Consider the following 15,659-nt stretch of genomic DNA (forward strand, 5'->3'; position numbering starts at 1 on the left):
AAATAACTAAATTGGAGTCATTATATATTTTTCCTAATTTTTCAGATGCTTAAAGAAAATAATCACAGTCTATAGTTTGCCATGAGTAACATTTTATAGAAAACTGGTTGTCTCAAATTTATTTATGCATTGTATATCAGTTATTGCTTATTTGCAAGATTAAACTTTAAAGCTTATTTTATATTATTGAGTAAGTTATAACTTAGCAGCAAAAAAATGTTTTTGTTGTAACCCAAACAACTAAGTAGGGAAGAAAACAACGCGGAAAGTTTTCTGTGTCGCAGTTAAAAACAAGTTTTTTTGCGCCTTAACAACCCCCAGTACAGAAGTTTCAAAATCGCCCTCAGTTATATATAATAAAAAATATTATTCTGGTCAATAAAATAAAATACGAATAATAATTTTTATTTTATCTACCCCCCCTTTTTGGCCATGTCTTACATATGCATCGATTTGTTTGGCAAATGGTAGGAAAAAAATCATTTTGTTGAACAATGTCCTTTTAACACACAAACACACACCCATACATACATACATGGAAAATTGTCATGGGTACTTCCTTGCAAGGCTGCGCTAACTGGGATTACATCATTTGGGTCATTCGATGCATCATCTCCTTAGGCGGATGGAGAGGAATGACATCAGACACATATACTGGGAGTTTCTTTGACAAATTCTTTATGTCTTTGCGAGAAAACAACAATGTTTACGCTTTCTATTGAAGATTGCATAAGTGCATAAACTGGGTAAACATTTGCACAAACATTGTGTGCGCCTTTTCCAAAGGATAAGAATATTTTTTTTTTATCTACATGCGAATTACGAATCTATGCTAAGTGTGGAAGCAAACAAAATAGATAATTCGCAAGAATATCCGCATGATGGTTGTGACGATGATGATGGAATAAGGCAACATTTGTATACAATGTTAACGAGTGTTATGAAATTGTTTATCTATAGAATGAATTTTTAATTTCCTTTTTACATTTGGAAATTTATGAAACTATAAGAAAATTAATAGAGTTTTAACCAGTAATTTATAGTTCTTTACATATACGGGCAAAAGCCGCAAATTTCACTTTTATCCCAAAAAAAGGTCATGGATTGATAGAGGCGATGGGTAAATACCTCGGTTTTTTATATTTATACCTAAAAGCTAGGTATTTATAATTTTACAGATATCTTGGGTATCAAAATATTTTTCAAACAATTTTTGTTGATTGCGTATTCTTTGTATATAAACCTGATCGTCTGATCTCATAAAATGGGATTTTAGTTATATATAGTCGCTATATAGACCGACCTCCTGACATTAAGTCTTGAGGCAATAAATTGATCACTTTTCATCCGATTTTGGGTGAAATTTGGCACAGTGAGTTCTGGTAGACCTCCACCTATTTCTGTGAAGTGTGGTGTAATTCGGACTATATATGGACCGACCGATCTCCCGATATATGGTATTGAGGCCAAAAAAGATCCATTTTTTATCCGAATTCGATGAAATTTGGCACATATATTTGGATATAGCTGCCATATAGACCGATCTATGGAGGGTATAAAAATAGCAGTGGTGATGGTATATCAGCAAATGCAAAATTTTTCTCATAGGGGTTTTCAAGGTTTTAGTTCAATCCCTTCTTAGCCGATTACGAACATATTTATATTCTTGATCGTGGTAAAATTCTAAGACGTTTTAATGATGTGCATGTGTCTGTCCACTTTGACCCACTAACCGAACTCAGAGTAGATTTCCAGGCTCCACGATGAGCTTCTTCTCCAATTTTTTAATCTTTGTTTGCTTCTTCAATTTCTGAGTCTTAGTTTCAAGATGTCTTTCTTTTGATGTGTTTAACTATGCTAACGTCGGCCAGTTGTACGAAAGGCGAAAAAAATGGAAAAAAATTCTCCCCTACAAATTTCCAGAACAATTTTTTACCGCTCAGATCAACAGGTAAAAAATTGTGGACTTATTTGCAATTTTTTGCAGTTTTGGTCACTGTGCGTCGTCACGCAGTTCATACGATGCCGATATTCTCCATCAATGCATAGTGATCTATAAATTTAGCGAAACATATTTACTGTAAACACTTCAAATACTGCATCTTCTGGTTTCACAAGTACTCGTGCTTCGGAATCATATACTCGTAACAACACCGGTAGTATAGGTGTCTTATATAGAGTTATTTTGGTCGAAAGGTAGCTTTGTTACTGAAATGCTTGCATAATAACACAAGTAAAAGCATGATAAGTTCGGCCGGGCTGAATCCATAGATCGCATTTTCGAGTTCTTTTCCTGGTGTCTCTTTTTAGGCAAACAAATGCAAGGAAAGAATAAAAGAAAAGAATTGCTATGCCATAGCAGAAGTCATTGTATAAAATTTCAGGCAAATGGAATAAGAATTGCGTTCTTTAAGGGCTTATAAAGTAGAATAGGGAGATCGTTTTATAGGTGAGCTGTATTAGGCTATAGACCCAGATCGGTTTATATGGCAGCTATATCAGGTTATGGACATATTTGAACCATACTTTGCCCAGTTATTGAAAGTCATAACGAAACACGTCATGCAAAATTTCAGCGAAATCGGACAGGATTTGCACCCTCTAAAGGCTCAAGAAGTCAAGACCCCAAATCAGTTTATATGACAGCTATATGAGGTTCTTCTCCGATTTCACCAATACTTGAAAGTCATGACAAAATACCTCATGCAAAATTTCAGCCAAATCAAATTATTGCGCCCTCTAGAGGCTCAAGATGTCAAGAACCCAGATCGGTTTATATGACAGCTACATCAGGTTATAGACCGATTTCAACTTAGCACAGTTGTTGGAAATCTTAACAAAACACTTCATGCAAAATTTCAGCTTAATCGGATAAAAATTGCGCCCAGTAGTAGCTCAAGAAGTCAAGACCCAAGATCGGTTTATATAACAGCTATATCAAAACATGACCGATATGGCCCATTTACAATCCCAACCGACCTACACCTCTAAGAAGTATTTACAATCCCAACCGACCTACACCTCTAAGAAGTATTTGTGCAGCTAGCAAGCTGCTAGTTTTACTCCTTCGAAAGTTAGCGTGCTTTCGACAGACAGACGGACGGACAGATAGACGGACGGACATGGCTAGATCGACATAAAATGTCATGACGATCAAGAAGATATGTACTTTATGGGATCTGAGACGAATGTTTTGAGGAGTTACATACAGAATGACGAAATTAGTATACCCCCATCCTATGGTGGAAGGTATAAAAAGCATCTGTTAGCCAATATTTTTTTTTGTTTTATTTCATAATTCATATAATTTGTTTCGTTCATGGAGGTGAAGATAGATAGAATTGTTGACTATCGCAAATTGGCTTTGTTTGCCAGGGTGTACAGAGCGTTCTGAGAGTTGCTACCGTCTTCTTTGTCTTCCCTCAATTTACGGCCAGGCCCACTTTCACAGACTCTCTTCGATCTTTTCCAAAGCTGCAGTTATGACTTTTGGTATTCGAACTATAATATCAATGTCGTCGGCATAAGCAAGTAGTATATGGTCCCTTGTGAGTAGTGTGCCATACCTATTTACATCTGCATCTCATAAAATCTTGCCCAGTAGGATATAAAAAGGATCGCACTACAAGCTGTCTCTCTGGTTCGGAGAGGAAAGTGTATTGGTAAGCGTCATGAGACAAAGTCATGTCAGTTTAGCAGGGATACTAAACTTTCTAGGTTTCCAGTTTTCCAGGATTTGAATTATTGTGCATTTCTATTCTCTAGTAGATTAACTACGTCTAAAGCCGCATTGAGAGGGTCCAATTATCTCATTGACTTTAGTATTCTCGAGAGTATCTTGTACGAGATGAGAAGGAAGGTAATTCCTCTGTAATTACCATATACTGTCTTGTCACCTTGCTAGTGCACGGGACATTGTATACTGACGTTGCTATCATGGTATGCGTTCTTTTAGCCAGATCGCGCAGTCCCGCTGATGCATATGTGTATTAGTGTGCCGCCTTCATGCTACGAGTACCTCATTCCGGCTAGGTATACTCCGCCATCATCATGTGATTTATCTCTGCATTAGGATGTGTCTGTACCAAAGCCATCAGTTGTTTAATTCTTTGGTAGAGTTTTCGGACTTCATTCTAGCTTCTGAACATCTCAATTCGCTCACACTAACGTCTTTCCATTTTCCTCTTCTTGCGGAACAAACGTTTCTCCTCTCTCCTTTTCTTCCGTTACCTCTCATTAGCCTGGTTATATAAAGGCGCTAAAAACTCACCTTGTCATTTAGAATATCATAGGCTATCAGTACTTCAGTAAGAGGCGATGCCACCTGGCTCCTCACTAAAAATCTCCTTTCGAAACCGTTGATTGTCCGCGGCTGCATTTGCAGCTACTCGAAATCTATGCGAAGTTTTCCACAATCCGCAAACTGTGGACGTGTCCGCAGCTTTCAGCTGACCTTCAAGAAGAACATCACACAATTCGGAGTTTAAAGTTCCGCCATATGGGGTGCTCACAGCTATCCCGCGTCGGCCACCACACGGAAGGCAACAAATCAGAGACAAGAATCCCCACGTGCCCGTATATGTAGCAACCTAATCACCATGGTTTTAGAGACAATAAGCATTACTGTGTAAACACCAAAACATAACTGTAATGACCACATAGCGGGGATACTCGATTCCCGTGGTTTGTTGTTATACATTGTTGCACAATCCACCATAGCGTATGGTATACTAACTTCGTCATTTTGTTTTTAATGCCTCCACGGTATTTCCATGTCCGTTCATTGAAAACACGCAAACCGGATATAGCTCCCATATATACCGATCATCCGAGTTGACTTCTGGGTTCGTATTCTGGCGAGACCATCAGAAAAAAATTGTGGCGGTGGTTTTGCCCTCCTAATACTGGCAACATTTGTGAGGTACTATGCCATGTAAAACTTCTCTCGAAAGAGGTGTCGCATTGCGGCACGCCATTCGGATTCGGCTATAAAAAGGAGTCCCCTTATCATAGAGCTTAGGCTTGAATCGGACTGCACTCACTGATATGTGAGAAGTTTGCACCTGTTCTTTAGTGGAATGTTCATGGGCGAAATTTGCTTTTTTTCTGCAAAATAATTGATTAACAAATTTTTTTTTAGCTTTAAATGATTTTTTTAAAAAATTGTTAAATATATCATTTCCTAATTCTCTTTATTATATCTTTTTTCAGATACTCGCATTGCTATTGCAATGCAACGTAATGTCAACAACGAATCAGGACATAACTCACAACATCTAAATATTGCGACTTTACAATCGATCAGATATCAGAAATCGTTAATAAAAATGAGACACATTCCCTCACATTAGCATCGATGTGTGTTTGTGGCCATTGCATCATCTGTGACAACGGCTGCTGTGCTCCTACTCATGTCGCACATCATATGTCCGACACATACTTCTAAATGTACTCCGATCATCTTCAATGGATTAGCAAACTTGCAGTCGCCACCACCACCTCCACTTCCACAACAGCAGCAGCAGCAACAACAACAACAACAACCACACATATTGCATTCACATACACATAAGTATCATTAATGCAGCAATCAAGATTGTGTACAACCGAAACGTGCCACAAATACGCCGTGTCGTCGTCATCACGTTACCAATACCACTAAATGCAGTGGAAGAAGAAGTTTACTCGATTGAAAGCAGCTACAGGACATTCGCGTGCGCGAAGAATGCTTTGTTGTGGACGAAGAAAGGTAAGTTTATGAGAGTAAGATGCCCTGGCATACCAATGACCGACCATACACTGTAGTGCATACACACATATTGAGGTGTACTAAATTTGTCCAAAATATTAGAAGGGGCTGTTGTGAGTGCATGATCTGGGCAAATATTTGTGTCATCCACATACACTTCCACCCAGCCCAGAGTATACATGTCGAGATTAAAATTACCATGATGAGTTGCGGGATAATAGAAATTCTTATAAGCAATGTACCGAGACGAAGATACGAGTGCATATTTGGCATGTTTATATGTATGTATGTTGGCTTTGTTGCTCTTGTTGTTGTATTTTGGATGTTAATGCTTCCAAATCTCCAAACATTCATAGCCCAACTACAACTGAGCGTATGTACAGCTTCATTGTAAAACATTACCCCCTGCAATGTGAGTGCGAGTGCCAGAGTGCCAGAGTGTCCTGGGATTGGGGTCAACTTTGTTAGAATTTCCTCATTATGGGGATGTATGCGTCTGACAGTTGTATGTGGTGCGATGCATGATGCATGTACATTGAAATGTAACGGCCGCCACTAAAAGCAAAATGAGTTCAACTGTTCTGATGTTTTATTCATAAAAAGTCTTCTCTCCTCTTAAAAATTGTGTTACAAAAGAAAATAAAAAACTAGCCATATAAAATGGAAAATGATGGGAAAATGCACAGCTTTTATAGATATTATCCAAAGATTTGAGCAATCGTTTGGCATGGCATTGTTTGCTTAATATGTGCAAATACTATCCTATGAGGGAACATAGGGAATGGTGTCGTTTCTAGCCAACGTTTAAATGACAAAATGAATGATGATTCTATGGGAAAGGATTTGAAACCATTAACGATGGCTGAACGGTTGCACAAACCTTTGAAAATATTCAAGAGATTGAATTTTATTAAATTCATACATATGTATGTTCTATGGATTGAATTTCTTATAATTTCTACCATGGATTGCCCCTACGAGGGTTGCTATATAAGTTTATGGCAACACTAAGTGTTGCCAGGTGCAAGCTGACATTTCCATTTGAAAATTCGACATTTTCTGGAATAATCATACACAGAATATTTTGACGTATGACCATTATTTATGTTGTTTACAGTAAAGCAGGCAATATATCGATGGCACTATCGAAATTTTATATATTATCTGAGTACCGATACTAAAGACAAAGTTTAATCTTTTGTAAAATTTAACAAAATTAAGCGATTTCTCTCATGACTTCCAACTGACTTACTAAATTTAGGTTTATTCGGTGATGTTTACTTCTCATTTTCGTTTGAAATACAAGTGACAGTGGCTTGAAAAAATTAATTTGACAAAAGAATGGAATTAATTCGTGAACATTTTAGTGCGACCGTTTTTCACAATATTCGGCGTGGTTTGACACGGCAAGTGTGCATTAATCAACTTAACCCATTAACGACGAATGGGTAGAAAAATCGCCAAAAATTAAGTTGTCTTGGAAAAATTCTTGGCACAAAGTAGACTAATGAAACTTGTTAAAAAAAATTCTTCCCCTCATATAAGGTCATGTTTAGGGGTAAAATTGGTTTGTCGATAACTGAAGAAGTTTGCCCCTGTTCCTTAAGAGAATTTTCATTTTGCGTTTCTGCAGATTTCTGGAAACTGTTTTACCGTCTTGTTGCATTTGATGATTTCTATATTAAAACAAGTAAAAAGGCGTCAAGTTCGGCCGGGCCGAACTTTGGATACCCACCACCTCGGGTATATATGTAAACCATCTTTCGTCAAAATACGGTGAAAAATGCATACCTTATGCCCCATAGCAGCTATATCGAAATATGTTCCGATTTGACCAAATACTAATAAGTACAATTCATTGTTCAATTGTGTATAACAAAATATTGGTCTTTTAAGTAGCTATATCTAAAAATAAACCGATTTGAACACGGATGTCGAAATGCTTAGCATAAGTCACTGTGTAAAATTTCAGTGAAATCGTATTATAAATGCGACTTTTACGGGATCAAGACTAATAATCGAGATATCGGTCTATATGGCGGATCTGGACGGATCTGGGTCAAATTTGAAAAGGATGTCGAAGGGCCTAACACAACTCACCGTCCCAAATTTCGGCGTCATCGGACAATAAACGCGCCTTTTATGACCCCAAAACCTTAGATCGAGAGATCGGTCTACATGGTAGCTATATCCAAATCTGGACCGATCTGAGCCAAATTGACAAAGGATGTCGAAGGGCTCAACTCTACACACTGTCCCAAATTTCAGCAAAATCGGGTAATAAATGTGGCTTTTATGGGCCTAAAACCCTAAATCAGGGGATTGGTCTATATGGCAGCTATATCCAAATCTGGACCGATCTGGGGCAAATTGACGAAGGATGTCGAAGGGCTTATCACAACTCACTGTCCCAAATTTCAGCAAAGTCGGATAATAAATGTGGCTTTAATGGGCCTAGCACCCTAAATCGTAGGATCGGTCTATATGACAGCTATATCCAAATCTGGACCGATCTGGGCCAAATTGACGAAGGATGTCGAAGGGCCTAACACAACTCACTGTCCCAAATTTCAGCAAAATCGGATAATAAATGTGGCTTTTATGGGCCTAAGACCCTAAATCGGAGGATCGCTCTATATGGCAGCTATATCCAAATCTGGACCGATCTAGGCCAAATTGACGAAAGATATCGAGGGGCCTAACATAACTCACTGTCCCAAATTTCAGCAAAATCGGATAATAAATGTGGCTTTTATGGGCCTAAGACCCTAAATCGGCGGATCGGTCTATATGGGGGCTATATCAAGATATTGTCCGATATAGCCCATCTTCGAACAAAACCTGCTTATGGACAAAAAAATAATCTGTGCAAAGTTTCAGCTCAATATCTCTATTTTTGAAGACTGTAGCGTGATTTCAAAAGACAGACGGACAGACGGACGGACATGTCTAGATCGTCTTAGATTTTCACGCTGATCAAGAATATATATACTTTATAGGGTTGGAAATGGATATTTCGATGTGTTGCAAACGGAATGACAAAATGAATATACTCCCACCCTTCGGTGGTGGGTATAACAAGTAAATGCGTGCTAAGTTCGGCTGGGCCGAAACTTACATACCCTCCATCATAGATCGCATTTGTCAAATTCTTTGGACAATGGATAAGAATTGCTTTGCTATTTGCGCTATACTAAGTTATGAACCGATTGGCGGTTGGAGACCAAAGTGAAATTCAATGTGCAAAATTTCGGCCAAAATTAAAATCGGATGATCGGTTTATATGGGAGCTATATCAAGTTGTGAGCTGTTTAAGACCATACTTGGCACAGTTTTTGGATGTCAAAACAAACCAGTTTATGGAAAATTTCAGTAAAATTGGATAATAATTGCGATCTCCAGCAGCTCAAGAAGTCAAGATTCAAAGTCGGTTTATATGGGAGTTATATCAGTTTGTGAACCGATTAAAATATCATACTTGGCACAGTTATACTTGGCACAGCCAGAAGAAACCACTTCATGTAATGTTTCAGTAAAATCTGATAATAATTGCCCCTTCAAGCGGGGCAATATAAGCCGAAATCGGCTTATAGGGGAGCTATATCAGGTTATAAACCGATTTGAACCATACCTGGCACACTTGTTGGAAGTGAAAAATAACTGGTCTAAATTTCTGCCATATCGGACGAGAATTTCGCCCCCTAGAGGCTCAAGAAGTCTAGATCGAGGATCGGTTTATATGGCACCTATATCAAAACATAGACCGAAAGAGCCAATTTGCAATCCCCATTGACTCACACTAATGGGAATTATTCGTGCAAAATTTCAAGTGCCTAGCTTTATTCCTTTATTCCCTCTGATTCGACAGAGGGACGGACGGACGGACAGACATGGGTAAGTCGACTTAGAATGTCAAGACGATCCAGAATATATATATACTTTGTTCTCTTTTTTTTATTAAATAGTCATTAAAAATTTGGATTTTTTTCTAAAATCATAGTGGCATAGGAAAAAAATTATATTTTTTTTCAAAAAAAAAATTTTTTTAATTTTTTTCAAAAAAAAAAAGTATTAAGAAATTACGTCCTACGTCAATATAAATGCTTCAAATAATGAATATATGAAATTTCATCAAAAGCGGACAAGGGAATCGAGGTCAGGCAAATAGGAAAACAATTGCACCCTCTAGAGGCTCAAGAGGCTCAAGTTATAGATTGATTTGAACCACAGTTGTTTAAAGTCAAACGGACAAAAATTGGAAAGGAGAAGGCTTTTATTTAATAAATCATAACATATCTAAGAATGAAATATGATTTTTAAATATGTATCACTTTTTTGGCTGATGCACTAAGTGAAAAAAAAAATATTTAAATAAAGATAACTGTATTTTTGGCACATCTTTTTTGGTTTCATGTGAATATCCTAGTTTTAAGTAATTTAGAGGTAAGTCCAATTGGAATTGGAACGAAAGAAATTTCATTCATATCGGACCATATTTGGACATAACTGCCATATAGCCCGACCTCTCCGACCGATCCGATTCTTCTGAATTTTGAAACAATAAATTGTATAAAACCTCATGACCTACGAATCGAAAATGGTCGATACAGACAATATTTGGATATAGATGCAATAGAGATCGATCTCCCTATATATGGTCTTGTGCCCATTATAGACGCATTTGTTATCCACTTTTGCTGGTATTAAGAGCAGAGATTTGTGTTAGGCTCCTTAACACACTTTCTGAATATGCTCCGGATCGGACTTTTTTATATATTGCCATCATAGACCGATCTGCTATTAAAAGTTGAAAGCATGGGCCCAAATTGTACTTAATACCCGATATCAACGAAAAATTTTAAACTGTGATTTGTTTTTAACATCTCAAATCCCTTGCCCGATATAGTCTATATTAGAACGTAATATGATATAGATGTATAAATGTAAATAAATCCATTCAAAACTTTTGAACTTCGAATCAAAAATTAAGACATTAGTTATATATTAGTAAAAAAAACCGGTAATTTTGGTCGTTAATTTTTTGTCCAAAAGCATATTTTAATAAGTAGTAGTTATTTTGTCTGCTGTTATTTAAAATCCATCAAAAATTTGCAAATTGTAGAAAATTGAAAAAAAAAATTTAGTTATGTCTTTGTAAAATTGAAGAATAAGATGGAATATAAATTTTTTTGAAATGTTTATAACATTTTTGAGTTTTTTTTTAACTTTTCAAAATGAACAGCGGAAAATGTTTGCTGTATTAGCACCAAATTACTAATGTCTCATTTTCAGAAGACTTTCAATAGCAGGAAATGTTTGCTGTTTTAGCAAAATTACAGCTGTCCCATTTTCAGAAGACTTTCTACAGCAGGAAATGGTTGTTGTTTAGGAACAAATTACTGCTGTCCCATTTTCAGCAAACATTTTTGCCTTTTTTACTAACAAATTTCTATGAGTGTATATTTTCCGATCGACCCATAACTCCGTCGTGGGGAATTTCTTTGGGTGTCCCCCCATTTGGATATGACCTTCGTACTTAACTTCCAAGTGCGTTTTATTTGCATCCCATATTGCCCCCGAAGGCCAATATGGGTTTATTGAAAATTAGATTTGCGCTGTACCTCCAAGACTTAAATATAGTCCAATATTGTCCCTGTCGGTCAATATATCCCATGGCGGTTTGTTTGAAGGTGGGGCGCCCCCTAGATACTTAGCCCTACTTTTATACATACGATTCGTATATAAAACGTTTTATTATGATAACTTACATAATTTTTGCAGTATTGCTTAATTAATTTGAAGTACTTGTGGCTGACGAAAACAATTCGCTGTCACAAAACTAAAATTAAAATGGCACTTACATTAAAATTGTTTTTGTTGTAAAATCATAACGGCTTGGATTATCGACACAAAAATTTAACAGAAGGTGGAAACAGTCGTAAATTATCGTTTCTTATTTAAAACTGAAAATCTCAACATTTTGCACTTTCATCTTTTTGGTGGTTAGGACACGAATAAACTATGATCAGTAAAATACTGGCCACTGTAGCGTATGAATACTAATCACATTACAACTCATACGCAACCATATCCAACCAGCTACCACATCGTAACTTAAATTACAAAAACATCATAAAAATAAGTAAAAAGGCATGAAGTTCGGCCCGGCCGAACTTTGGAAATCCAGCACCTCAGGTATATATATATAAACCCCCTTGGATAACTTAAGCACCCAAATTCGGCATTTCAATTTTGAAGAACAAAATGTTGGTCTTTTTGGTAGGTTTATCCATACGTCTGAACCATATAGGAATCAAATAATAAATGCGCTTTTATAGGCGCTATAGGACCAAGACTTAAAATCGAAAGATCGTTCTATATGGCACCTATAACCAAATCTGGACCGATCTGGACCAAATTAAACAAGGATATAATAATCATCCTATTTTATTATGACTCCACTTCTATATACGTAGTTATATCTTAATAGTGGCTGGTCTCGATCATATTTTATTAAGGTCCTGAGAACTCATATACAAGTAACATTTTCAGACAATAAATTTACTTTTTATGTGATTAAGACCCTAAATTGGAAGATCGGTCTTTATGACAGCTATATCTGTATAGATTAATCTGACTCATATGTGGGTCAGATGACGGGAGACTTAAACCACTATCACTATTTAAAATTTCGACGCAATCGGATATTAAATAAAGCTGTTATGAGCTTCAGACCCTTAATCGGCATATCGGTCTATATGACAGCTATATTTAAATACATTCCGATATTTACTATATTTGGGTCAAATGAAAGGTGGATTAAAACAATTCACTGATTCAAATTTCACCTAAATTGGGTAATAAATGCAGCTTTTATGGGTTCCAGACCCTTAAACGGCAGATCGGTTTATATGGCAGCTATATCTGAATATAGGTCCATCTGAAACATGTTTGAGGTGGATGTGGAGAGGGTTAAAACAACTCACTGTTTCAAATTTCAGCAAATTGGAAAAAAAGTAAAGCTTTTATGGGCTTCAGACTCTTTATAGGTAGATCAGTCTATATGGCAGCTATATCTAAATATAGTCCGATCTGAACCATATTTAGGTCATATGTTGGGAGGCGTGAAACTACTCACAGTTTAAAATTTCGGCGAAATCTGTTAAAAAATAAAGCTTTTATGGGCTTCAGATCCTTTATCGACAGATCGGTCTATATGGCAGCTATATCTAAATATAGTCCTATCAAATCCATATTTAGTTCGGATGTTGGGAGGCCTTAAACTAATTACTGTTTCAAATTTCAGCGAAATGGGGTAATAAATAAAGCTTTTATGGGCTTCAGCCCCTCTATCTGCAGATCGGTTAATATGACAGCTATATCTAAATATAGTCTGATTTGAACCATATTTGAGTTCTAAGTTGGGAGGCTTAAAACTACTCAATGTTTAAAATTTCAGCGAAATCGGTTAAAAAAAAAAAGCTTTTATGGGCTTCAGACACTTTATCGGCAGATCGGTCTATATGGCAGCTATATCTAAATATAGTCCGACCTCAACTATATTAAGCTCGGATATCGGGAGGCTCAAAACAACTCACTGTTTCAAATTTCAGCGAATTCGGTTAAAAAAATAAGGCAGTTATGTGCATTAGACCCATTATCGGCAGATCGGTCTATATGACAGCTTTATCTAAATATAGTCCGATTTGATCCATATTTAAGTCAGATGTCGGGAAGTCTTAAACTACTCACTGTTTCAAATTTCAGCGAAATCGGATAAAAATAAAGCATTCATGGGCATTAGACCCTTTATCGGCAGATCGGTCTATACAGCAGCTATATCCAAATATAGTCCGATTTGGCTCGTTCAGGAACTTAACCAGCATGCCCATCAAAAAGACGTATCTGTGCCAATTTTCAGTTCAATATCACAATTTTTGAAGGCTGTAGAATGATTACAACAGACGGACGGACAGACACACGGACATCATTAAATCGTCTTAGAATTTTGCGACGTATCCTAAGGTGGTGGGTATTATTCGAGTTTATAGTTCAATGAAATTGACATTGTTTATGCTATTATCGGTTTATATCCAGGATATTTTCTTTAGACCTTAAATATCAAATTGATTTTGAAATACTCTTTCTTTTAAACTGTATGAACCCTCCACTCAGTTAGTCTAACTCCAACCCTTTTATGATGGTCATAAAAGAAGAAAATAAAGGGTGACTTGCTAAGAATTATAGGAAAGTTTCCACTCGCTAGTTCAAGTTTGGCTTACTCTTTTCAACATTTCGGCCGGTATCTCAGGAATAAATGCTTCAATGTTGTCTTCCAATGCCTCAGTCGAAGCGGGATTGTCTGTATACACGTGAGCTTTAACATAGCCCCACAAAAAATAGTCTAAAGGCGTTAAATCACACGATCTAGGCAGCTAATTGACCGGTTCCGAACGTGTTATAAAATGTTCTCCGAACTCGCCTCTCAATAAGACCATTGTTACGCGTGCTGTGTGGCATGTGACACCATCTTGTTGAAATCACATGTCTTGCATTTTAGACAAAAAAAAAGGTTGAATAGCATCTCACGATAGCACTCACCATACACAGTTACATTACGGTTCGTAATATATTTGAAGAAGTACAGTCCAATGATGCCACCAGCCCATAAACCGTCCAAACTGTGACTTCTTCTGGATGCATTGGTAGCTCTTGCAGTGTTTCTGGCTGACCTTCACTCCAAAATCAAAAAAGTACGGTCCAATGATGCCACCAGCCCATAAACCGTCCAAACTGTGACTTCTTCTGGATGCATTGGTAGCTCTTGCAGTGCTTCTAGCTGATCTTCACTCCAAAATCATAAAAGTACGGTCCAATGACGCCACCAGCCCATAAATCTCTAAACTGTGACTTCTTCTGGATTCATTGGTAGCTCTTGCAGTGCTTTTGGCTGATCTTCACTCCAAAATCGAAAAGGTACGATCAAATGATGCCACCAACCCATAAACCATCCAAACTGTGCCTTCTTCTGGATGCATTGGTAGCTCTTGCAGTGCTTCTGGCTGATCTTCACTCCAAAACCGACAATTCTGCTTATTTACGTACCCATTGAGCCAAAAATGAGCTTCGTCGCTGGACACAATGAAGCGCGTGATGAGCTTTTTTTTTAACAGAGCACGCATTTTGATAATAAAGTTCAATAACTTCCAAGCTTTGTTCGTTTTTAAGGCGATTCATGGTTTAATTATAGACCAAACTGAAGATATTTGACAGTGAAAAAAAAAACACGAAACGTGTGTGAGCTGATAAAATCAGTGTTGCAAAATAGATAATAGCTAAAAAACCACCCTTCATTTAATATAAATAATATGTTTTTAATTTTCTTTTTAATTAAGAATCTAATTAACATATATTAAACAAGTAAAAGCGTACTAAGTTCGGCCGGATCCTATATACCCTCCACCATGGATCGCATTTGTCGAGTTCTTTCCCGATATTTTTTTGTAGGCAAACAATGGATAATAGAAAAGAATTGCCGCGCTATATATATATCAAGTTATGGTCCGATTCGGATCATAATTGAGGTGAATGTTAGAGACCATAGTATTGTGTCAAGTCAAGTCATTGTGTAAAATTTTAGCCAACTTTAACTTCTAAAGAATTTCTCCCTTTAGTAGCTCAATAAGTAAAATAGGGTGATCGGTTTATATGGGAGCTGTTTCAGGCTATAGATCGCTTCAGAACATATTTGACACGTATGTTGAAGTTCATGGGAGAAGCCGTTGTACAAAATTTCAGCCAAATCGGATAATAATTACGCCCTCTAGAGGTTCAATAAGTCAAGATCCCAGAACGGTTTGTGTAGCAGCTATATCAAGTTATGGACCGATTTGTATAGCAGCTATATCAG

General features: G+C 37.0%; 1 protein-coding gene across 6 annotated transcripts in view; it reads left to right on the top strand.

Annotated features, from left to right (window-relative positions):
• Nucleotides 1-15,659, top strand: part of LOC106084159 (rho GTPase-activating protein 100F) — an 83,646-nt gene that overhangs the window by 17,002 nt on the left and 50,985 nt on the right. For all 6 annotated transcript variants that reach the window (XM_013247664.2, XM_013247667.2, XM_013247666.2 and 3 more), the window contains one exon: nt 5,212-5,749. In XM_013247664.2, coding sequence (XP_013103118.2) covers nt 5,663-5,749 — 87 coding nt within the window. In that variant the 5' untranslated portion in view covers nt 5,212-5,662. The remainder of the gene's footprint in view (nt 1-5,211; nt 5,750-15,659) is intronic.

This window comes from Stomoxys calcitrans, chromosome 2 (assembly GCF_963082655.1).
Source record: "Stomoxys calcitrans chromosome 2, idStoCalc2.1, whole genome shotgun sequence".
NCBI lineage: Eukaryota > Metazoa > Arthropoda > Insecta > Diptera > Muscidae > Stomoxys > Stomoxys calcitrans.